The 24,457-nt window shown below is 33.6% G+C and overlaps 2 protein-coding genes and 1 pseudogene across 2 annotated transcripts; all 3 read left to right on the top strand.

The window, feature by feature from the left end:
* The first annotated feature begins 4,301 nt into the window (after window positions 1–4,301).
* On the top strand, window positions 4,302–5,262 carry LOC129312046 (glutathione S-transferase U17-like). Its single transcript, XM_054954607.1, has 2 exons — window positions 4,302–4,667; window positions 4,756–5,262. The coding sequence occupies exons 1-2, from the start codon at window positions 4,344–4,346 to the stop codon at window positions 5,119–5,121; spliced, it is 690 nt and encodes a 229-aa protein (XP_054810582.1). The 5' UTR covers window positions 4,302–4,343; the 3' UTR covers window positions 5,122–5,262.
* Window positions 5,263–13,103: 7,841 nt separating this feature from the next.
* On the top strand, window positions 13,104–15,110 carry LOC129311763 (glutathione S-transferase U18-like; annotated as a pseudogene).
* Window positions 15,111–16,440: 1,330 nt separating this feature from the next.
* On the top strand, window positions 16,441–17,507 carry LOC129311762 (glutathione S-transferase U17-like). The gene is made up of 2 exons (XM_054954214.1): window positions 16,441–16,826; window positions 16,914–17,507. Exons 1-2 carry the CDS (start codon window positions 16,509–16,511, stop codon window positions 17,292–17,294), a joined length of 699 nt encoding a protein of 232 aa, XP_054810189.1. The 5' UTR covers window positions 16,441–16,508; the 3' UTR covers window positions 17,295–17,507.
* The last annotated feature ends 6,950 nt before the right edge of the window (window positions 17,508–24,457 follow it).

The raw sequence follows: 24,457 nt of genomic DNA, 5'->3' as shown, positions 1-24,457 counted from the left end.
AAAATTTTGAAAGAGATTTAAAAAACTATAATGATAAAAAATGTCCAAAAAATCATAAAAATAAAATATAATTCATAATAACTTTTAACAAAAATAATATCATGAAATAAATATCATTCACCAAAAAATAAAACAAAAAATGCCAGGCCTCAAGCCAAACCCAAAGTATCCGAATACATCGAGCAGGGTTAGACTAATCAGGCATTCTTGTACCATGTACAACCCTAAATTTTTCGAGCCTTGTGTAGTCGTTTTAGAAACCGCATTTTAGATTCCATATTCAAGCTCAACTCAATTCCATAAAGTTCTTCCCCCCTTTCTTGCTCTTTCTTTTTTCGCCACGCTAATCCATTCCTTTAAAGGTCTTCTCCGCCGTGCAATCTATAATTACTATGTGTGTGTTATCATTCACCAAAAGTCATTTTGTTAAAAACTTATATGATAAAATTTGATTTGATAAAATTAGTTCTTGTAATGGAATTTATATTTAGATACATTTTTTTCAAAAATTAATTTGATAAATTAAAAAACATTTGAATTATATATAATGAAAAGTGATTTTGAATATACAATTATAAATAAGGACATTGATTTTTATTATTTACATTTTTTTTACATATCTAAATGCTTGATATTAGAAATGTTTGCTGAAAAATGTATGTGAAAAATTTTAAATAACATAAAATTTTATATGTTAAATAATAAGAATAAAAAATATGAAGTTTGATATAGTGGACAAAAATTATAGGACTAAATGGTAATGTGGACCATCAATTAATAATAAATTTTTTTTGATGCAATATTCTTTTTTCAACATTTTAAAACAATACAATATTATTTTTATTATTAGCAAATATTAACTTTAATTTTTAATTGATCAAAAATTACAGAAAAGACTAAGGAAATTTTCTTCACTTTCCTTTTTTGGATCATTGTCTGTAATTTTGTTCTTCTTTTATGTAATTTTTTAGGTTCTTTTTTTGTTATTTTTAATTAATTAATAATTAAAGTTAATTATTATTAATAGTAGGGATGACATTGCATCATTTTCAAAAATTTTTTAAACCATGTACTTTGATTATTACAAAACTAAGAGAAATATGCTTGTTACTTGTGCGGATCAAATATATAATGATGAAGTGATTAAATCTCTAATAGCATGAAAATCAAGAAAAGACTTAGAATTATAGGTTTTATATTTTGTTTCTTTTTTAGATTCAATGTAAAAACTAATGAGAGCTATTCAAGTAACTTAAATTGCAAGAATGCATCCTTTAAATCAAGTCTTAGACTCATAAGTCCTTGGCACTTAAGTGTCAAACTTTTAGAATGCACACCTTTAGTTATTTGCCTGATCCACACAAGTTCTGGCATGGACCCATGCATGATCTTGCCATCTCTTTTACATTATAAGACTTAGTGGTTTCAATTCAAGCTTGAGTTTAGATTGCAATTTGCTTGAATTAGACAACAGAAGCATTGCTTGATTTTGTAGGATAATCCATTCATAACCTGAATTGATACCACTCGTGTTTGGGTTAATAGAGAAGGCAAGTGTCTTGGATATGTTTTTGTATTCTAATTCTTGCTTGATTTAAATTTTATCTATGCTTGAATTGTTCCTTAGTGTTAACTTGAAATGTGCTTTAACAATAATACATGTGTGACTCTAGTATGACCCATGCTTGAATGGTTTCCAACACTTAAAAGCTTTGAAGTCTGACTTAGAGATCTTTAAGCCTGAACAAACAAATTCAAACTTAATTTAGAAGTGTCTCAAGCATGTTTTGACTCACAGAAATTACCTGTCTTATCTACGCTCGATCTAGCCTATACCCATACATGTTTGAGCTCAAAGTAGAAGCAAGGAGCTTTTGAACTCTAATATATGCTTAATTCATTATAGCCTCACGCTTGAACTAGATGGAAGCATACCAAATCATTAAGCCTTAAGCCAACCCATGCATGACACCCTTCCAATCCACATGTGAGTAACCTTGTGACAAGTATTTAATGCATTTTGAGGAAAAAGTGCTTTTTCTGGTAAATATCACTTTCACATGTCTTCAACGGCTATAATCTTTACCCTAAGTGTTCCTAATGTCTTCGTTAATGCCAAACTATAAGTAAGACCTTATTTAAATAAGTAGGTAACCTTCATGAACAAATTACCATGTATTAAGTGCCATATTGCTGAAATATTACCATCTTGTATTTTGTCAATGTGAAATTTGCTCTCACTTGGTTTATAGGCCATTAATGTATTATTTACTCTTTTGAAAAAGTTTTTTTAGAGTGTTTAAATTGTTCTTATCTTCTTTCTGAGAGAGAATTCATTAGGAAATACACATTTCACATATTCTTAAGTGAATTAAAGGTTGTGATCCCTTGTCTTTGTATAAAGGAGAAATTTCCTTTGTGAAGGTGATATTTGTTAGGAAGAGATTTCTTTGTGATTAAGAGAGGTGTTCTCTTGTGTGAGATACTTAGTGATGTAGTAAGATACTTGTAGTGATTCACTGGTACCTAAAGTAAACTTAGGGTTTTTATTGTGGTTGCAAGTACCTGTTAAGGCTTGTCATTATAGTAGAAAAATCTTAGAGGTACTATAGAGATTGGACATAAGCCAAGTGGTTGGCCTGAACTAAGATAATCTTCTGTGCAATATTTATATTCCTACACTCTTACATTTAGCTCATTATTATCTTGCACTTTCTTGATTCTTGATTTGGAAACTGTCATTCCTTGCATCCCTTAAACTATATTTTGATCTTCTATGTCAATTTGATTTCAAGTATTTAGAATCTTCTTAAAAGGATTTACAAATCTTTGCAATAGAAGTATTTGTGCTTTATTTAAATTTGTTTTTATAAACTTCTCTTGTTGCACTTTCTTCAATGCTAAACTTTGCAAAAGTTTTCGTTTAGTTTGAAATTTTGCTAAATGCCCAATTCACCTCTTTTTTTTAGTGTTGTCACCTGATCTTACAAAGTTAAATGTAAAGATTATACCAAATATGAGTTTAAGGTCTCGAACACTCCTGAACTTACCTTTAAATCCAAAATTATATAAATAGTTTAATATACATTAATAATGAAAATTAGGTGTAATTTAAAAGGTAGCATGATCAAATATAAAATTAGGTATAGCTTAAGGTCTCAGGAGCCTTTGGGATGTTCTTCTTAGAGGGAGTATTGTGATTTGGAAGAAATACAAAGGTACTCCTTTCATCTCAAATTATATATAAAACAATATTGGAAGAATTTTTATTTAAAAATATAAGATAATTTGATAAAATTAATGTTTCATTGATAATACTTTTTCAATATTATCCTTCAAGTGGAGAAAGAATTAAAATGATATTATAGTATAATGATTAACTGTGTAAGAGCATTTTAAAGAGTTTTATAGTTTTTTTTTTAAAAATAAGGTATATTTTATTGATATAAAAAATCTTTTTTACATTTTTTTATAATTTGAAACATACTAAAAAGTATTTGGGAGAACGACACTGAAGGCTCTAAAAAGAAAAATCATTACAATAAAAGTCTGTCAATTTTCATCAGATATTATGTTGAAAAATATGGATGTGTTATTATTTAAAGCTAAATCTTAACTTGTATTTTTTGGTAGAGTTATCTCAAAAATTTAACAAGTTAAAGTTCAACTGTTAACGGTTCTTATTTTTACAGTACAATAATTGATACAAAACGAATAAACTCTTGTTACTGTAATTTTTTTTTTTTAGGTTCTTCAATGCCATTCTCTCAAAGTATTTTCTTCAATTGCTCTATTTATTAATTAGTCCTGCCACAGCCCATTCCCATGCCCTGATTTGATTTCGCGTCGGTGCACATTCACTTTCAGCGGACCCTGCCTTCACACCACGAGGATATACCATGAAAGATCTCAAAAGGTGCCCGGCCTTTCATAATCGGCTATATTGCCATAAGAGTGGCCTTACATATCCCTCACGCCATTGATTATTACAATCAAGGAGTACCCAAGTCCACATAATTAGAACGGTGACATAGACTTCACGAAATCAATCGCTACAATTAATGGTAACAAATACTGAATATTGAAAGCCTCGGTGTTTCCCTCTCAACCATGAAACCCGCCAACGGCTCTTCCAGCTTTAGACTCTGCCATTAATGAAGTAGTCAAGCATGCCTCATGCCATGTCATTGTTGTCCTCATTCAGCTAACCATTAACTCCGTTCACACTATGCTGTACAATCCTGCCAAGCCCTTTCTAATTACTTTTCAGTTTCATTCTTGTATTTATAGCATACTCCTCCTAGGACTACCTGCGTCGTCACTGTAACCTAAATCATACCACCATGTCCAAGGGAGAGGAAGTAGTGAAGCTTGTGGGTGCATGGCCAAGCCCCTTTGTGATGAGGGCCCGTATAGCCCTCAATATTAAGTCTGTGAGCTATGACTTCATTCAAGAGACGTTGGGATCCAAGAGCCAACTTCTGCTTCAGTCCAATCCTGTTCACAAGAAAATCCCAGTTCTGATTCATGCAGAAAAGCCTGTTTGCGAGTCTCTGATTATTGTTGAGTACGTCGACGAGGTCTGGTCTTCTTCTCCTTCCATTCTTCCCTCTGATCCGTACGATCGTGCCATTGCTCGTTTCTGGGCTGCTTATCTTGACGAGAAGGTACGTATTTTTATTCTTCATCTTATACTCCCTCTAGACCATAATTAAGTGGTTCGTGAAATATTGTGTATTGTGTTTGATTGTGTAGTGGTTCCCTGCAATGAAATCCGTTGGGGGTGCAAAAGGAGATGAACAGAGGAAGGCTCTGATACAGCAATTAGAAGAAGGATTAGCATTAATGGAGAATGCTTATCACAGCATTAGCAAAGGCAAGCCCTTCTTTGGCGGTGACCGGGTCGGGTATCTGGACATTGCGTTCGGGTGCTTCCTCGGGTGGCTGAGGGTCACTGAGGCGCTTCTTGGGCTCAAATTGTTGGACCCGGCCAAGACACCAGGCCTGGCCCAATGGGCCGGAGCATTCTGTGCTGATGATGCTGTCAAGCATGTGATGCCTGAAACTGACAAGCTTCTGGAGTTCGCCAAGCTACTTATGGCGAAAATGGCATCGAACTAGTTGAGTTCGACATTGATGCGTGGCTTATACGATCTCGTGTCTGTCGTTATCCTTAATGACTGAGGCTTTGAGTTTGTCTGCGTGTTGCCTCTTGTAATAAAATTTCGATTAATAACATTTTCTCATGCTGATCTTATTTTACTCGTCCATGTTGGTTGTCTGGTTATAGTTAAATTTAAACTTGGGACGTGCATCTTCTTAAACCAGAAAATAATAAAATGTCTTAAATGAAGCTAAATTAATAAATACAGTTGTATGTGCAATATAGACATAGTGAATTTGTGGTGTGAGTTGCGTGTGTAATGCAAAAGGAGACAAAGAAGGATTAAGAGTTATTCCACCATGCTAATAGTAATAGTTGATTTAACATTAATTTTTAAAAAGTGATGAGATTGTACTGATCGTGAAATATTATATAATAATTTTTTAGGGTCTATAACTTATTCGAGAATATTTATGATTTAAAAATACACTTTAATCTCATTCGTGTATGCATATAGTCTTGCTTATGTAATCCCAAACCGCTGGTTGGCCCTCTCGGTGTGACCATTACATCTTTTTGATATCGTGTTTGTTCACATGTTGCTGGCCAATCTATTGTATTAAAATAAAATACGGAGTTCTTACCAAAAATAAAATAAAATAAAGAATTGGGATTTTCTTTCGTTCTTTTCTTATTTCTCTCTTGTATCCTAAGTTTTGTATTCAGATTAATCTAATTGACAGTTTGCTGGCATCTATTCGAAAGCTTGCCTCCCATTGAGAATTGAATTATTATTGCATGCCCAGAATTCAGATTCAAGACTTATAATTAAACTAGATCATCTTCCTAACTGATGCAAGATCTCAATGGTAGAGTTGGAATTTTTTTGTATGTTTTGACATGCACATCATTAGTCATGGCACAAAAGGGCACATGGATGTTCTTTCTAGGACACACTAAATATAAGATGAAATTAACATAAGGCAAAGTTTAAAAGAATTTTTTGGTCACAAATATAAGATAAAGTTGGAGTAATTAATGTTCTTTCAGGCTTACCTATTATTTATTTATTGTCATTTGAATTCCTAAATAAAAATTTATTTTGATCATTAAATACAAAGAAAGGTAAAATTAGAAAATTAAATATTTTTTTGGCAATTTTAAAATTAAAATTATAAGTAACATTTTTTTAATAAGAGCAAAAATTTTTAATCCCGTCTTATATTAATTCCATAGTAGTATGTTCCTCCGCTCTCTCTATATATAAATAAAACTTCCACGTGATTTCTTATTTTTTTATAGATAAAACAGTAATTTTTAATAAACATATATGAAGCCTTCCACAAATTGTCTTTCATTGAATCACAATTTATTTTTACAGACAAGAATATTTTACATGAGTTCAATAAAATCATTTACTGTAATTATTATTTTAACTTGACCAAACAAAAAGAATAAAGAAACAATTAAGAATTAAGAATATTTTAAAAAACGAATGTAAGGTTGGATGTTGAGTTTGCAATTTCGCATGCAAAAGACCAAAATAATTAAGTCTCGTATAAAAAATTAATTATTATAAAATTTATTGATAACTGAACTAAATTACATTAATAATTAATTATATTATTAATATAATTTAATTTAGTTATCAATTAATCTTATAATAGTTTTTTTTGGTGAGATTTCAGTATAATTTTCCCTTTAACTAAAATCAGTGATAGTGTCTTTTTTTTAATAAAAGGGAAATTCATTAATTTAAGTGAAAACTGTACAAAATTGCAATCAAAGCGTGAGATAAATTAACACATTATAGCAAAGTGGTGATAGTAAAAAAAAGAGCCTAAGAAATGATTGACAACAATTCTAATATGTGAAAGCACATCATTTTCCAAAAAATTCTCCTTAGTAAAGATGTGCCAGTTCCGGATTTCCCATAGCTTCTAGCAAGTAATACTAATGCCAATCTTCCGGGATATATCAAGACAAGGATTGTGTAGGCAATTAATGAACCAAGAGTTGATAGTCTTCCCATAGAAATCAATACACATATCCAAGGGAAGAATTTTCTTCTAGACTGATGCAGCAAAATGACATTCTTTAAGAGAGTGATTAATATCTTTAAGTGGGCCATTACAAAGGGAGCATTATACATGTTGAGTAAATTTTGTGCGAGCTCTTTTTGAGTTGGTAAGTAATCTCCGTTTAAGCATTAACCAAATAAAGGTTCTCACCTTTTGGGCCATTGGTAGCTTCCAAACTCTAAACCAAGTATTGCTTTGACTATTCTAGTTAAGGGATTGTGAGGCCTCATAAGTTGATTTGACAGTAAAATCTCCCTCACTTGTGAGGTTCTAAAAATATAAAGGGCTCTCAAAATCATCTTGACTGATATGGATATTGGCAATCTGATGTGGAATGCTATCAGGAAGAAGATAAGCAAAAAAATGCCACTTCCACCTCCCCTCATTATCCCTAAATTTCGAGATAGACTTTGAAAGACTTTGTCTGTCTATTTCAACATATTATATATTTTTTAATGGTCCAGTATTGCCAACCCAATAATCAGACCAAAATCTTATAGACTTACCATTACCTGGTTTCCACTTAACATGCATCATTGTGTCTTGCCAAATTTTTGCAATATTTTTAAGAAAATGAGGGCATTTATTTATGTTTACATCTTTTAAGACATTGCCTTGAAGCTGATATTTGCTTCGTAGTACTCAAACCTGGAAAAGATCTGGTTCTGCAACAATCTTGTAGGCCAATTTTGAGAGGAATGCTCTATTTTTTGCTTCAAGGGATAAAATCCCACATCCTCCATTTTTAAAGGGTTGACAAAGATCCTGCCATTTAACCAAATTGATGCCATGATGATTAGTTGAATGACCCCATATGAATTGACGGACTTAATTTGGTTGCAACAAGTAATTGGAAGCATGGTACTTTGTATAGTGTAGAGGGCGATAGAGGTAAGGACAAACTTGGCAAGAGTTATATGGCCAGCTAGGGAAAGAGATTTTCTCTTCCATCTGGCTAGTTTTTCGTTGAGCCTTTTGAGAATGTAGTTGTAGGTTTGAGAGCTGACCCTGCCATTAATTAAAGGTACACCAAGATAGCGACCAAGGGACTCAACACTTTGAAAATCCAAGGATTGACAAACAAAAGCACAAGTGGCAGTAGAGGTGTTTCTTGAGAAATAGACTTAGGTTTTGGCTTGATTTACAATACGACCAGAGGAGAGGCTAAATTGATGTAACACTCGCTTAATAGCATTAACTTGGGTTTCAAAAGTGTCTCTAAAGAGTATAAGGTCATCTGTAAAAAAAAAGATGAGAGAGAGAGGAACACCTTTGTAACCCAATTTAATGGGATGCCAATTCTTATTTGCTACTTTAACAACAGTAGCTTGAGAGAGCCTTTCCATGCACAAGACAAAGATGTATGGTGATAATGGGTCCCCTTGCCTAATACCTCTCATTGGTGAAAAGGGGGGAAGGGTTTGCCATTCCACAACACTTGCATTGTAGAAGTGGTAAGATATTTCATAATAAGATTAATCAAAGAAGGGGGTAACTTAGCATCTCTCAGAGTGTCTTCAATCAAGTCCTATCTTAACTCGTTAAAGGCTTTTTCTAAGTCTACCTTAATTGCCATCCACCCCATTTTTATTTTTGTCTTCCTCATGGAGTTCATCACTTCTTGTGAAATTACTATATTATCAATAATACTTCTTCCAGGGATAAAGCTTGTTTGTTGAGGTTGGATAATATTAGGCAAGAGGGGCTATAGGCGATTGGCAATCACCTTGGTGACAACTTTGTAAACAACAGTGTACAAGCTAATGGGTCTAAATTCCTGAATAGACTTCCATTGATTTATTTTAGGAATCAAGGCAATCAAAGTATGATTTAAAGCAAGATCTAAATTTCCACCCAGCCACAGATCCTTGACCAAATTGAAGAGACTATGACCCACAATATCCCATTGGCTTTGAAAAAAATAAAGCATGAAGTCCATTAATACCAGGGGATTTCAATGGCTTCATTCCAAAAAGAGCTTGTTTGACTTCTTCCATGGTAACCATTTTTTCTAAGTTTATATAAGTATGGTTTGGTATTTGAGGAAACATACTTGAATGAGGAAAAGAAATGAAAGCCACGTCGCTCAAAGCATAAAGGTTCTTGAAATAATTTGTTGCCATGTGTGAAAGTTGCTATTTATTAGAAATCCAAGCTCCTTGATCTGAATGAAGTCGGGAAATATGATTTCTTTGACGGTGAATGAGGGCTTTTGTATGAAAAAAAGAGGTATTTTGATCACCAAGATAGAACCAATTGGTAAAAGATATTTAGAACTATAGGAGTTCCTCTTGGAAGCAAACCTCTTCATATTCCTCTCTCAATTCTTGTTCCAGATAGTGCAAAAAAGTAAAGAATGGGGGGATTTCTAGTTTCTTTTGAATGCCCAAAATTCTAAAGAGTAAGCCGTATTTCTTGTTGCCAATGTTGCCAAGAACGAACGCATTTCAATACTTAGCATTAGTAGTGAAGGCCTTTATGTTATCCTTGATACTTGCAGTGTCAACCCAAGATCGCTTGACAAGGTTTGAATCTAAGAGGCCAGAAATTTAAAGGGCTTATCTATCAGGGAGAAATGTTTTGGAGAGCCCAAGTTGACCAAAATGGGACGGTGATCAGGAAGAACTTTTGGGAGATGATTAATTATGCAAGAGGTAAAAGAGTTAATCCAAGTTTGGTTGCCCAAAGCCTGATCAAGTCGCACTAGAAGAGTACCATGCCTCCAAGTAAATTTTAGGCCATTAAAGCCCAAGTCCATTAGCCCACACTGATTTAAAAAAGATCAAAATAAACCATAGCCCATAAGATTGCGTCCAGAACCCTCTTTCCTTTCATCATTTGACAAAATAGCATTAAAGTCACCTACTAAAACCCATGGGCAATTGTGTTAAGGGGCAAATACAGAGAGATGCTTCCAAAGGAGTTTACGCCAGCGAGCTTAAGGGCTACCATAAATAACTAAGAACATGAAACTTCTATTTGTAGCAGGATAAGAGACTTCCATGTGAACAAATTGGAAGTGATTAGCAATGATTTTGATATCAACATTCTATGTCTAAAAGATCCAAATGCCTCTTGAGAATCTTGAGGCCTTAACCTTATGTGAGTTAGGAAGCCTAATCTTTTTAATAACTTTATTAGCTTTTACTCTAGAAATTCATGGCTATACAATAACAAAAATTTTAGGTTTAAAATTAGAAACAAAAGACTTAACAATATATGAAAACCTTTTATTTGAGGCTCCTTGACAATTCCAAGTAATTATTGACATATGAATTAATGCTCTGGCGTTGAGCAAAAGTCTACCCCTTCAATTAGGGCTGTGCAAAAGTCTCCCAGTCCTGTCTGGTCCAGTCCAACCCGAGATGGTCTCAGTCTTGTTCGGTCTGTATAGTCACTGGTCCTTCAGGACCAAAAGGACTAAAAAGACCAGACTATTTTTTCGGGTTGGACTGGACAAGAGACCAGGCATCCGGACCACTTGGTCCAGTCCAGTCCTATTAATTTTTTTTATTATAATTATAATTAATTTATTTTTGACAAATGTTTAAAGTGTAATTGATGCTAAGGAGATGATTGCATAAAGATTTATTAAGTTTGTTTCTAAATTGTTATTGTAATATAGTGTTGTTGAATTTTTTGAGTACTGTTTTTATTAAAGTTTATAAATTTAAATAATTTAGACTATAACAAAAAATTTTTTTTCTTATTGTTAGAAATTATTATGGATTTATTATTATTATAAGTATTTTTACTATCTTAATTGAGTTTATTATGTTGGAATGGATTATTGCCTCTCATAGAATAAAAAGAGGGAAAAAAAGCTAAGTGAGTACTGGACTGACAGGACCAGTCTCCCAGTCCTATGGACCAAGTCCGGTCCTGTTAATCTTCGGGTTATTACTGGACAAGACTGGACTACGGGTTGCCTAACCCAGTCTTTTTCATGAAAGAGACCGGACTTCGGGTTAGGGTGAAGTCCAGTGCCGTCCAGTCTTTTGTGCAGCCCTACCTTCAATCAACATAGCTATAGCCTCATCTTTAGCATTTCCAACAACTTCCTCGTGCATCCTATGAGCTACCTCTTTCAGAGTTCAAATTGATAGTCCTGCAACACCATTACTGGGCTTATCTCTAGGATTATGTATTTGGAGCCTAAAAGATAGCTTGAATCCACGCTTTCCATTATTAAGGTCTGGTGGCTTTGGTTGAGGTGTGACGTGATCAGTAGATGATGGTTGGGCAAAAGGGGTTAAAAAGTGGCCTACTGCTGAGGTGCTTTGGGGCTGCTGGCGTAGGGGAATTTGATCATCTTGGATGACTATAGCTTTGTGGTAGGCCTTGTCCAATGTTGTATTAGCTTGCATGGCCTTATAGCTATCAGTATGAAAAATGCATTCCTTATTAGGTGCTCTTAGGAATTGTCCTTTTGCTTTAGCTCTGTTTTCACCTTTTTAGTGCTTTTCAGTTCCTTGACAGTAGGCTTTGAGATCTTGGTTGCACCACCATATGTAGTAGGTATGACATTCTCATATTCTTTCTATCTTGGGTTGTCCAATTCCACAACATCATGCAGCACACTAAACCTTGAAGACGTTGCAATGCTCTTTCCACCAATTTGATTTTCCTTTTTCCTTGCTTTATCATACCTGTGCCTGAATCGTGTTGGTGCTTGCATCCACGACCTAAACTTAGTGGCGTACGCTTGTCTGGTGGTGGTTCATTGATAGCCTCTGGTGGTTGCTCCGTTGGAGTTATCCCTTTTTCTAGGCACTAGTCTTCAAGGTGACCATAACGGCCACAGTGAAAACAAATTGCTGGCAAACCTTCATACTCAATGTAGATGACTTCACTGTCTACTTATATCTTGGAGGTGAGTAGCTTAGTAAGGTCGATAGCAACTGCAAGTCTAGCAAACTTCCCATGATCACCAAAGTCCGTATTATAGTTGACCCTGATGACTTGACCAAAGAGCTTTCCAATAGAGCGAATGATGTTCTTACCGTGTTATCAATGATAGTGTCTTTACAACGAATCTAAGGAACAACTGAATCAGCATAGTTGTGAGCTTTCTTACTCTATTCACATGTATGAATAGATTTAAAAAAATGAAAATAAGTTAAATTACTCAATCATCATTCATGATAAAATTTAATACCACACCCTAAAAGTAGGGCTTTGGTGTGCTTATCATTCTGATGAAATTCGAATTATTTAGATTTTGATTTAAGTGATTCATATTTAAAGTATTACTCTATTATTTTATTTTTATATTTATTAAAATAACATTTTAAAAATTTATTAAAAAATTAATAAATTTTTTGTAACCTGGTATAGATTTAATTTTAAGGTCCAATTTAATATTAAAATTTTTATAATTGTCATATATTAACTATCTAGATATAATTTACACAGTCCAATTTTAATAAATATAAAATAAAATAATACTTTAAATCTAAACCATTCACATTAAAATTTGAATAGTTCAAATCTCATGATATTGATGAGCACAATGTAATGAGCACTGAAGTTAGGTCTATAAATGTAAGAATCATTGCACTCATCACAAATCTTATAAATTATAATTCTAAAAATATAAACTAAATTACCTTTATTCTTAATAATCAAGGACCATTTATTTCCCTTCCACAATCCACACCTTAATAATTATATTTTTATATTTATCTATTTTAATTCATTTCATTCTTTTTCAAGCAAATGGCCCTTATTCATTTAATCAGACATATAGACCATATAAGTAATAAAGCAAATATTTAATCTTATCGATAGTGGCGACCATTTTCTAATGAGAAGAGCCATTGTTTATGACTCTCGCCGCATAAGATAGAATTAATCACCTCATTGTGTGTGTGTGTAGCAATCTCTATTCTCAAGATTGCTTCCGGGAGAGCGATCTGATGGCGGAGAGTGAGCTAAATCTTCTGGGCAGATGGTCGAGCCTTTTTACAATGAGGATAAAGATTGCTCTTAATATCAAAGCTTTTGAATACGAATACTCTAAAGAGCACAGGGAACCCAAGAGGGATCTTCTTCTTCAGTCCAATCCAGTCGACGCCCTAATTCCAGTTCTTATCCACCATGGCAAACCCATCTATGAATCCCTTATCATTGTCGAATACATCAATGAGGCTTAGTCCTCTAGCCCTTCCATCCTCCCCTTTGATGCTTATGATCGTTCAATCGCTCGATTCTGCACTGCTAACATCGACGACAAGGCACTTTCCTTTCCAACAATAGAGTTTAACTTTTCGAGAAAAAAAATTGGGTATTTTCCATCCATTTCTGACCATGCTTTTTGGGTTCTTGAGTTTCTTGAGTTTAATCTCTTCCTTCCTAAATGAGAACTGTTTCTCTTTATATAATAGAAGAGTTTTTTGATAAAATTTAGAGTGAAGTTAAAAGTAAAATTTAAAGTGAAGTTAGAAGTAAAATTGAATTTAAAAGTATGTTTGGTGAGATGATGAAAATGAGATATATTTTTAATTAATATATTAATTTATTATGTGAAAATATTTAAATGCCTTTTAACGGAAAATCCCTATTCACCACCCTAAACAGTCATGCCGCTGGCGCAACACAACCAGCCACCGGTGAAGAGGAAGAAATCGAACTAGATGCCATAGAAACCAAAGGGGAAGAAACCGAGGAAACTGAACAGGGCCTCGCCAAAGCCCACTCCTTGATTCTCAAATGCCGCTAATGGCTTGGTGAAGAGTGTGTTCACCATCATACTCGCCGCCGCCTTTCGTAAGATGTCTACCCAGCTTCAGAACTCAATCGGCGACGTGCCCTGGCTCTTTTACATGTTTGCTCCGGTGGAGGATCGCAATCAGTATCTGGGTCTTCCTTCGATCACAGCAAATGAACCGAATCTGTATCTCATATGGGAGAAGGTGGCGACTCTTTACACAAGTTCTCTGGAGGAGCAATCTGATGCGGCGGCTTCGCTGGTGTCACTTGTTCAGGATGACGATCGATAAGGGAAGTTGGAAGGAGGCAGGTCTCCTTGAGGAGGAAGAGATAAGGTTGGAAGGGTCATTGTGAGGCAGAGGAGAGAAGGTTGGAGAGGATAAAGATGGAAGAGGGGTCTGATGGAACCCAGTTTCATAGGAGGTGTGATGGAACTCGGTTTCATCGATTTTGGTGGAACTGGGTTCCTTCAGGAACCGAGATCTTGCGTACCAAACGTCTGAAAAAATGGGTTCCGGTTCCACTTCCACTTCCTTCACCCCAATTCCATACTACCAAACGAGCCGTAATTGTGATAGTGGCGATGAAAAGCATTCTGATTGCTAAAGATGAGGAAGCAAGAAAACCATACAATGAGACAATGGATGAAGTGGTTGGGAGGATGGAGGATACGTTTGGGAAAATTAGCAAGGGAAAATCCTTTTTTGGTGGAGACCAGATTGGATTCCTGGACATTGCTTTTGGAAGCCACCTGGGTTGGCTTAGTGTTGTATAAACTTTATATGGAAGAAAGTTTCTTGTTCAGGCAGAAGCTCCGTCTTTGGTGGAATGAGCTGAGAAATTTTCTGCTGATCCTGCTGTGAAGGACCTGAAACTGATAAACTCGTAGAGCTTTCCAAGTCCCTTCAGATCAAATAGAGAGCTGTAATTGCCGAGAAGTAGAGTTTTCGAGCGTGATTGCATGCTGGTGTAAATTATCTTTCTATTGTTGTATGTTTCACTAAAATGATGCTCTATTGTTCTACATGTTTCTTACAAGTTTGCTTGGATTGTCTTCTCTCTTTTGGGCCATGTACTGTCCTTTGTAGCAGGAATTTGCATGAGTAAGTGCTTTGGATTTGATTCTAGATGATTTCAGAGTCAAATCGATTGCAATGGCTGTCTTGCTGTCATTTGAAGAAATAACATATCTCTGCAATGTACTTTTCAAAACACTTCCATTGCTTGAAATTTAAAATCGGAGTGAAACTCGATCATTTTTCTGAGGTCATTTTCTGATATTTTTTAGGCTATATGGAAGCTGTACACAACATTATAGGGAACTGTGAATTATCCTTGCTACAATTCTCGTTAAAGCATTTGGATGAATAATATGAACCTTGGAAGAGCTCCTTTCAACAGAAGACACTGGATAAGGTTATAGATTATGTAAATTGATTAAGTTTGAGCTGAGCCGTCAGTGGCAGTCACTTGAAATGGTATATATGGAAGGTATGATACGCGCCATTTCCTTGCAACTCGCCCGAATAATTTAGATTTTAGATTTTATATTTTATATTTTATATTTTGTAAAATAAAAAATTTTAATAAATATATTCCCTATCTAGACAATCCAGGTTTAGAGCTCATTTATTTTAACTTATTTTATAAAAAATATACTTATTTTTGAAAAAGAAAATTTATTTTATAAATTTATATAATATTTGTTTAAACTCTTAAAAGTAATCGAAATATAAAAAAAAGAAAATGTATGATTATTTTAAGGGGTGACTTTGAGTGACTTTTAAAAATAATATAATGAGATAGATGAAAGTGTGTGTTTTAAATAAGTGAAATATACAAAGATATCATAAATTTTTAAAATAATAAAATAATAAATCATTTTGCATAAATCATAAATCAAGGAATGAGGCATAAAATTTAAAAATAATTAACTAATAATTAATTTTTATTACTGTAACCAAATATAAAAAAAATATCTGCTTTTTATAAAATATCTACAAAATAAATATCTTTTTGACAAAATCTTTAAACTATCTAAAAATTATTTATTTTTAATCTTCAATAAACAGGGCTTTAGTATGGATGATTCACATTTAATTTATTAAAGTTATAAAAAATTTTAATATTAAATCTATATTGTTTAGAATATATGTAAAAAGTCAATCCGTAATATTAAATGTGGACCATTTATAGTAAATTTGAATTGTTTTTTATTAAAATTTTTATAATTTACATATTTTTTATTTTAAAAAATAAAAAATATTTAATATATTGTAAATTTCGGGCCCCAAGTACTGCTTTTCATGTTCGACTCCTTTTAATTTCTTTCTTTTTTTTTCTTTCCATCTTTTGTCATTTTTGAAAAAGAATGCAGTAGATACGATATCTTGAATCAAATCCGGAAGTGGCAGGGACAAATGCAAATTGCGAAATAGACAACTAATAATTTCAGCCCGGTTCTGGGCCCTTGTCTGTTCCGCTGGGTGGCTCGGTGAATTATAGCCACAGGTGTACCTATTAAAGTTGACGAGTCACGCTTGATACTTTTTCCTACATACACTGCACGGCATCCCGTGGCCTTTCTCCCTCCCAGATTATACTGGTTACTCATGGCAAACACTGACCTGAAGCTTCTCGGTGGTTGGTTCAGTCCATTTGTGTTGAGGGTTAGGATCGCGCTCAACATCAAATCTCTGGAATATGAAAACGTTGAAGCGACCTTGAACCCAAAAAGCCAGCTTCTTCTGCAGTCAAATCCTGTACACAAGAAAATCCCAGTCCTCCTTCACGGAGACAAACCCATCTGTGAATCTAGAGTCATTGTCGAATACATAGACGAGGTTTGGAACTCTGGTCCCTCCATCTTATCAGCAGATGCTTACGATCGAGCCATGGCTCGTTTCTGGGCTGCCTACATCGATGACAAGGTATTGCTTAATTTCTCTCCTGATCTTTGTTTATCTTACTTTTATAATTCCCCTTTGGCTGACACTAATGAAGTTTGCTGGGGATAGTTTTTTGTGGCCATGGTAAGCGTTGTACGTGCAGAAGATGAAGAAGGGAGGAAGCCATACTTGGAGGATGTGGAAGATGCGCTTGTGACAATGGAAGGTGAGTTGCAGAAACACTGCAGAGAAGGAAAGGGGTTTTATGGAGGGGGTGAGATTGGGTTGGTGGATATTACGTTAGGGAGCTTGATGTGTTGGTTGAGTGTGATAGAGACGATGAGTGGAAGGAAGATATTGGTTGAAGCGAAGCATCCAGGTTTGGTGAAATGGGCAGAGAGATTCTCATCTGATCCTAACGTGAAGGGGTTGATTCCTGAGACTGAGAAACTCATAGAGTTTGCAAAGGCTCTTAAGATGAAGTGGAAAGCTGCTGCTTCTGCAAAGTAATGGAACTCGTTTTCAAAGGTGCTGCTTTTGGGATGTCATAACAATTAATAAGCAGTTTCTTTCTTTGTTAATGGGACATTAACGGTCCTTCCGAAGCCACTGGACTATTTGATGGAAGCAGTTTTTAAAAACACATTGTGTGGAATTTGAAATATTTTTATTTACAATTTATAAATAATGCATTTTATTATAAATTGTATATATTTTAGGGAAGCATCTCCCACTTATGGGGGAGCTCACAAGCCACTCTTAGATTTATCTTGAATATAATTAAAACAAATTTTATTTAAATAAACGATGAAGTGAGAAAGCAATCAAGTATTGAGATTTGATTGAATGCATGTTTAAATTAAAAAGAAAGCAATCAAGTATTGAGATTTGATTGAATGCATGTTTAAATTAAAAAAAATCTGCGACAGAGGTTACACTCAATTGACATTAACAAATTAAGATTAGGAGAAAAGCTTGTGGTTGTAATAAGATTTATATTTGTATATTTTTTTAAGTCAGTTGGATAAATTAAAATTTATTTAGATGAATTGATTAAAAGCCTATTTATATATATATATTATGATAAAAAAGACATAAATTAATATATATATATTAACTAATTTGTTACTTTTAGAAAAAAAATATTAAAATTTAGATTTTAAGAACAATAAATGAAATGAAAAATTATAAAATATTCAAATACATAAATTGATATTTTTAAGGAAAATAGCTAACATTCATCTACACATGTTGAATTGGTTTTAGAATATTGATTGATTAAGCTTAAAAATAATAATAATTGGACTCTCTAGCTTTTTTGCTAGCATTATCATGCACACCCTCTTAGTTTCACTACTCATGGCCCATTCATTTCTCACCTATTCTTCGCTGACGACTTCATTCTTTTTATTGAGGCTTCCATGGAACAAATTGAGCTTGTCAAGCAGGTTATGCTCTCCTTTACAAAACTTCAAGACATAGGATTAAGCTTGGTAAGTCTAAAATGTTCTCCTCTTGAAATGTCCACTTCAATCAAGCTCGTGATCTTAGTTAGCATCTGGGCATTGGCCTTACTTTTAACCTTAAGAAATATCCTAGGGTTCCCCTCTTTCATTCTAAGGTGATCGAGCTTACCTTTGCCCTGATCATTCACAAAGTTAGAAAGAAGCTCTCTACTTGGAAAGCCAAATACCTCAACATTGCTATCCCTTCTCACCTTATGGAGACCTCTCTTCTACCCAAATGCATCCTTCATGAAGTAGAAAAGATTAGTAGAGACTTTCTTTGGTCTCAGAATCTCAATCAGCATAACATGAGGAGGAGGTTAATTGCAACTAAGTCCCTGAAACTTCACAGGCATTTATTCAATTAGTGGGACTTTAGAGTGATTTTTCAAAGAATATTTTGTTAGTTTTATAGGATAATCTCATTGTAAGTGTTAAAAACAACTATGGAAGGGGGAAAAACCATAATGAGAAGAAACCGTAGAGAGATAAGTGCGCAAAGTGATTGTTAAAATATCACAAAGATAATCTTACAATTAAATAGAAAGTTTAGTCGCATTTGCCTATATTCATTCGAAATAACTTTCTAGGTTATGTTTGGATTGCTCTTGAACGCGCTTTTAGTGACTTCTGACCACATTTTTTTTTTGGAGCCGATTACAAGATGAAAAATCTTGTTTGGGTGAAAAAACATTGAAAAAATAATTATTTGATCCCTGTAATTTTGATTTAGTTGTAATTCAATTTTTAAATTTTCACTCATTATAACTCAATCCTTATAGTTTTAACTCAATTGTAACTTAATCTTTATAATTTCAACCATTTAAATACCAGTCTATATTTTAAAAATAAAATTATAAAAATAAAAAATATTTTAAAATTTTAATATTTATAAAGATTAAAAGAATTTAGTAATTTAAAATACTAGTAATAAATTTTAACAAATAATTATAATCTTTTTTTAAGATATTGGGACCAACATTTAAAAGATTAGATATATAAAGGCTGAGTTGCTAGAGTCAAAATTTAGAGATTGAGTTATAACTGAATTAAATTTTTAGGAATGGAATTACAACTAGTCAAAGTTTAGGGACTAACTCATAACTAAATTAAAATTATAAGAAAAAACCTAATTTTCCCAAAAACATTCATAAGAATTTTAAGGGAATGCTTGACTCAGTAGAAGCTCATTAGTGGAGTTTTTCAATACTTACTTTGAAGTGAGTAGGGGCATTTAATATTTTTTATATTAGATTTATCTCTCATAGCCCTCTCGCCTCACTTACCTGCTGCTTTGTTTTTGTTGTGTCTCCCCTTCAAACACCAATTGTTGCATCCAACCTCTCATTGTCGTTGTTGCTAACGATGTCTATGCTCATTGCCATTGTCGCTTGTGGAGGTTGTGTTTCAAGGCTCAAGGTATCTGTTCCATTTGCTTCTCTTTCATTTGTAAAGGTCGTGGGATTCTCTTGTTGTGTAGCTTGTTGCTCATCATTAGGCTCTAGAATCTGCAATCTCGTTGGCTTCTTGTATGTCTCGCCCACTACGAATAAAAATATAAAAAAAAACCCTTTTTACGTTGCTTTTTTAAAGTATTTCACGTCCTTGCAATAGGGAACATAAATCCGAGCAACAAGTTAACTTATCCACATCACTTTGTAAGGAACATTTTTTTAAAAAAACAAGTCGCTTTTTGTAAAAAAGGACATGGTTATTGGAGAATCCGGTCTTTTTTTCACAAAATGCGACGTGATTTATGGACACAGTTTATCTTGAAACAAATATTAAAATAATTTAAATTTAAATATCTGTTATTTTTATTTCATCATTTTAACTAACTATAGATTTCATAGACTTAAAAGCAAAATAAAAGAAAACTAAAACTATACCAAAATTGATGAAATAACAAAAAATAATGAAAAATGCTCAAATAGATGTCAGAAATATCTACAAAGAAAAAGACTTTGTAGGTGAAAATAATACTAACCAAATATTGCTCGCTAGCTCAGGGGGAAGAGAAGGAGAAGCTATGAATCTTGATCGTGGGTCTCGAAGCTATCCTTCAAATGGCAGAAAGAGGAGGAGACAAGGAGAAGAAAAAGTTATCTGTCGTTAAATGCTAGCCTTGGGTCTTTATTCAGTTTGTTAGTTGTATATCTCAATGTTGTGGGAAAGAAAAGAGAGACTTGTAATGTGGAGGAGAGGCGAGATCTACAGTGGGAAGGAGAAGAGAAACGTGTTGCCATCGAATTTAGATTTTAAAATACAGAATGATGGAGCGAGGGAGGAGCTAGATTTGATTTAAAAAAAGCTGACTGAAATTTTAAAAAAAAGTGACGCTAAAAATGTCAAGAAATTAATATTTTAAAATAATTTATTTTTTACAATTTACGTTGCTTTTTAAAAAAAGCGACATAAAAAAATATCTAAAAATTAATAATTTAAATAATTTATTTTTTATAATTCACGTCCTTTTTTTTTAAAAAAAGCAACGTGGAAAGTTATCTATGTCACTTTTTTAAAAAAGTGACATGAAAAATGTTCAAAGTTAATAATTTAAAATAATTTATTTTCTATAATCCACATCCCCTTTTTTAAAAAAAGTGACGTGAATAACTTACCACGTCGCTTCTTTTTTTTTTAAAAAAAAAGGGAATGTGAATAATTTTATATATTTAACACTTATTTACAAAATTATCACCGCTTATTTTTTATGTCACTTTTATAAGAAGTGATGTACATTGAGGATGTAAAATCTATACTTTGCAGTAGTAGTCATTGTTCTTGTTTTGGTATCTTCTAGTTATGGGTTCTTTGAGCTCCTGGATGTCATCTCAAGTTCAAAATCTCTAGACTTTGTACTAATTAAGAATGGATGTAGATTGATAAAATTATCATTATCAATTTTTTTTTCTAATACATGGCAAGCAAAGCTTGGAAGAAAACTAACAAACAGAAAAGTTAACTAGCCTTTATAACGTGCCTATGGTAGTTAAGAGGAATAACATGGACTAATTTTATTTTAAAACCCACATCGTTCGTGCCTTTGGAAGAGTATTTGCACACTGGATGTTGTTGTGATTGGTATGGAAAATCTCCACTTCTCTATCTTTAAAGATGATTTCATAAATGGCAATGATGTCGTTGCGCAGGGGCTGGTCTGTACTTGAGTCTCGAAACAACAAATTATAAGCGTCAAGTGAATCTGTGAAAAGTTGCTAGTTAATGAGACCTTTAAGTTTCAAACTTCTAGACCTGTTCGAGTAATGCATAACTCAGCTTCAAGACTTGATAGAGGTTTGAGTGCTTTCTAAAAACCAAGCACCCATTCACCATAGCTATCCCATACTATGCCTCTACGGGCTGCATGATTATTAACTGAGGAGCCATCCACATCTACATGAGTTTTACCTTCAGGAGGGGAACCCATAAAGAGGCTGTATCGTGGTGTGTGATAGGGAAGATGTCATGTTTATACTGTCATGTTTATACTGGTCCCTGGTAGAGACATGATGTGTCTATGTTCAAATAATTTGCTGCATCAATTTTTTTAAAGAATCCAGTAGACAGTGGTGAAAGTCTTGATCCAAGGCCATCTACTACATATTCTCCTACCTCAATCATTTTGGACATTCCATTTAAGCCAAACCTATAAATTTCCAGAGAAAAAATTTGAATAATGGTTAGCTAAAATTAGAGCACTCCAAACCTCCCTTGCATAAGAATAGTCTCTTAAAATATGAGTGATACTCTCCTCACTGTCATAGTTAAATGGGCATAGGTAACTATTAGAGATTCCTCTCTTGGCTTTAAGGGAGTTAGTAGGTAGCCTCTCATGGTAGACAAGCCACATGAAGTGTTTCACCCTTTCAGAAACAGGGCATTTCTAGATTTTTCCCTTAACAGGATCGAGAGTATGATGTTGTTGCTTCTTGATGAAATTGTAAGTAGATTTGATGCTGAAATTGCAATCTAAAGCTAGTCTTTAGTAAAAGCAATCAATTTCATTGCTATTAGGTGGCTTGAAATGCATAAGTTTTTAAAGCACCAAATGTGGGAGAATATTATGCCAAGCATGAACATTTCAGGAACCATTTGCAAGGACGAAGTCCCTAACAATGGCTTGATTGTCAACCCTATCCCAATTTCGAATGAGGTACTAAGCCAAGGGCTTGTCAAGAGGGACCATTGGTCCCACTAGAATTTAGCGTTGAGGCTACTCTGCAACTTTTTGCCAATACCCAGCCAAAATTTATCCCAAGTAGTAGTGATGCCTTGCCAGAGTTGAGAGATAGCTTTCTTTTTAATAGTAGGGATGGTCCCATGTCTGCAATCGTACTTAGCATGAAGTCATTGACCCAAGGTTCATTCTGGTAACATAGAAGACCTAAACAAATTTTCATAATGAAAGTTAAATTTTGCAGGTCAAGGTCTTTGATGCTAAGACCACCTTTATCTTTGGCTTTAGTGACCATACCCTAAGAGACCATACCCTAATATATTTGTTTAATAAACTAGGCAGAAGATTTTCCCTTGATGATCATCTCCCTTCATACCCATATGAATGCGACCCTTGTTTCTTCCCACAAGACCAGCTATATATCCAGTTCAAAACTCAGTGATAAACACTAACGGCAGTACTTCAAATGCATTTGAAGGATTTAAGGTTGAAAATTTCTCGAATAATGATTTGAGCAAGATGGGCAGTGTGAACAGTTCTCGGCAGCAAGTGGATGGGTTTCAGAGTTATAATGGAGTAATGGAGTTGTCGACGGCCACCGTGACTTCATTGGAAAGTAAAAATTTCTTCAAGGATTAAGACCTCAAGCACCATCTCAAGCGCATCCTTACGATTGTGATTAGGGCAAAGCTTTCGAGAGATTGGGCTACAGAGCCGAAAAGGTGCGAGAGAGGGAAGTGGGACAGGAAGAAGTTAGTACCAACCAGACATTGAATTCGTTTGGCTAGATTATGTATACTAATTGCAGATGGGTTTGATTTGATTGGAGTGAAACAGGGGCTTGAGATTGGGAGTGGATTTTCTGGCAGGGAACATATCGTTCTTTCTATTGATTTCAGGGTCATGGCGAGTTCAGTGATAATTGAGTAACCACCGACGAGAATGGTCGGGGTCCTCGGGGATGAACGAGAAATGCTGAAGCTGGTCCTGGGAGACCTCACGTGGACAATTTTATCGTTTCATGAAAAATTTAATTATAGCTAAGTCTCATCGATCTCACAAGCATTTATGTAATTTGTGGGATTTTAGGATAATTACAATTATTGTAGGGGATTTTGGAGTAATTTTCCCAATTTTTCTAAAAAAAATATACATTCACAAAACATATAAAATAAATAATATAAGAGATTATATAATAAATAAAGTGATGGCTATCAAATACCAACACATCTAAAACAAGATTCAGATAAAGAAAAATTGTAACACTATTCTTTTTTAAAGAAAAACGAGCATGAAATTAAAAGGGATCTCATCATCATCTTATTTTCCCCCTAGCCAAACAAGCGAAACAAGCAGGAACCAATCATAATCCATGTGAACAGATTTTTTTTAAATTATATTGGCTAATATCCTAAAAAACTTGCTAAATATATCATGAATATCTTTAATATATTTATTTAATGTGACTATATATTTTATTATTCAAATTTAAGATTTTATGATAAGTTAGTTTAACTTTCTCAACCAATTGAACCAATCGCCTACTAATTAGTAGATTTTAATAGTATCACTTTATCTTTAAACAATAAAAAAAAATTATAACCAATGCAAATTTAAAGGATTAAATTTTATAAAAATTAAACTTTAAGAACTAAAATAATAATAAGACAAACTTGAAGAATTAAAATTTTTATTATCCATTAATTAAATGTTATTATAAATTAAGTGAGAATTATATTGAAGGACTAAGGTATAAGAATATTTAACCTAAAATGAAAATTATATTTTAGAGCTTGAAATTTGGCCATGCTCAATTGGCTAACTCTGGTAAGCTCAAAAAATTTCAGGATTGGGCTTGATGAGATAATGCATTTTTAACATTTAGGAAAAGGACTAAATAAAAAAGATTTTGCATTTTAAAAACATATAAGGATATTAAATGTTAAATAATTTTTAAGTTTTAGATAATTTCTATTAAGATACCATAT

This window comes from Prosopis cineraria, unplaced genomic scaffold (assembly GCF_029017545.1).
Source record: "Prosopis cineraria cultivar Desert tree isolate PC_DT_omini unplaced genomic scaffold, ASM2901754v1 PC5, whole genome shotgun sequence".
NCBI classification, from domain to species: Eukaryota; Viridiplantae; Streptophyta; class Magnoliopsida; order Fabales; family Fabaceae; genus Prosopis; species Prosopis cineraria.
This window is presented reverse-complemented; position numbering and strand designations above follow the sequence as displayed.

What these genes read in the sequence shown, in the direction of transcription:
- LOC129312046 (XM_054954607.1), top strand. Translation starts at nt 4,344, where the DNA reads ATGTCCAAGGGAGAGGAAGTAGTGAAGCTTGTGGGTGCATGGCCAAGC. An exon ending in CTGCTTATCTTGACGAGAAG is followed by an intron (nt 4,668 to 4,755) that starts GTACGTATTTTT and finishes TTGATTGTGTAG; the next exon opens with TGGTTCCCTGCAATGAAATC.
- LOC129311762 (XM_054954214.1), top strand. Translation starts at nt 16,509, where the DNA reads ATGGCAAACACTGACCTGAAGCTTCTCGGTGGTTGGTTCAGTCCATTT. An exon ending in CTGCCTACATCGATGACAAG is followed by an intron (nt 16,827 to 16,913) that starts GTATTGCTTAAT and finishes TGCTGGGGATAG; the next exon opens with TTTTTTGTGGCCATGGTAAG.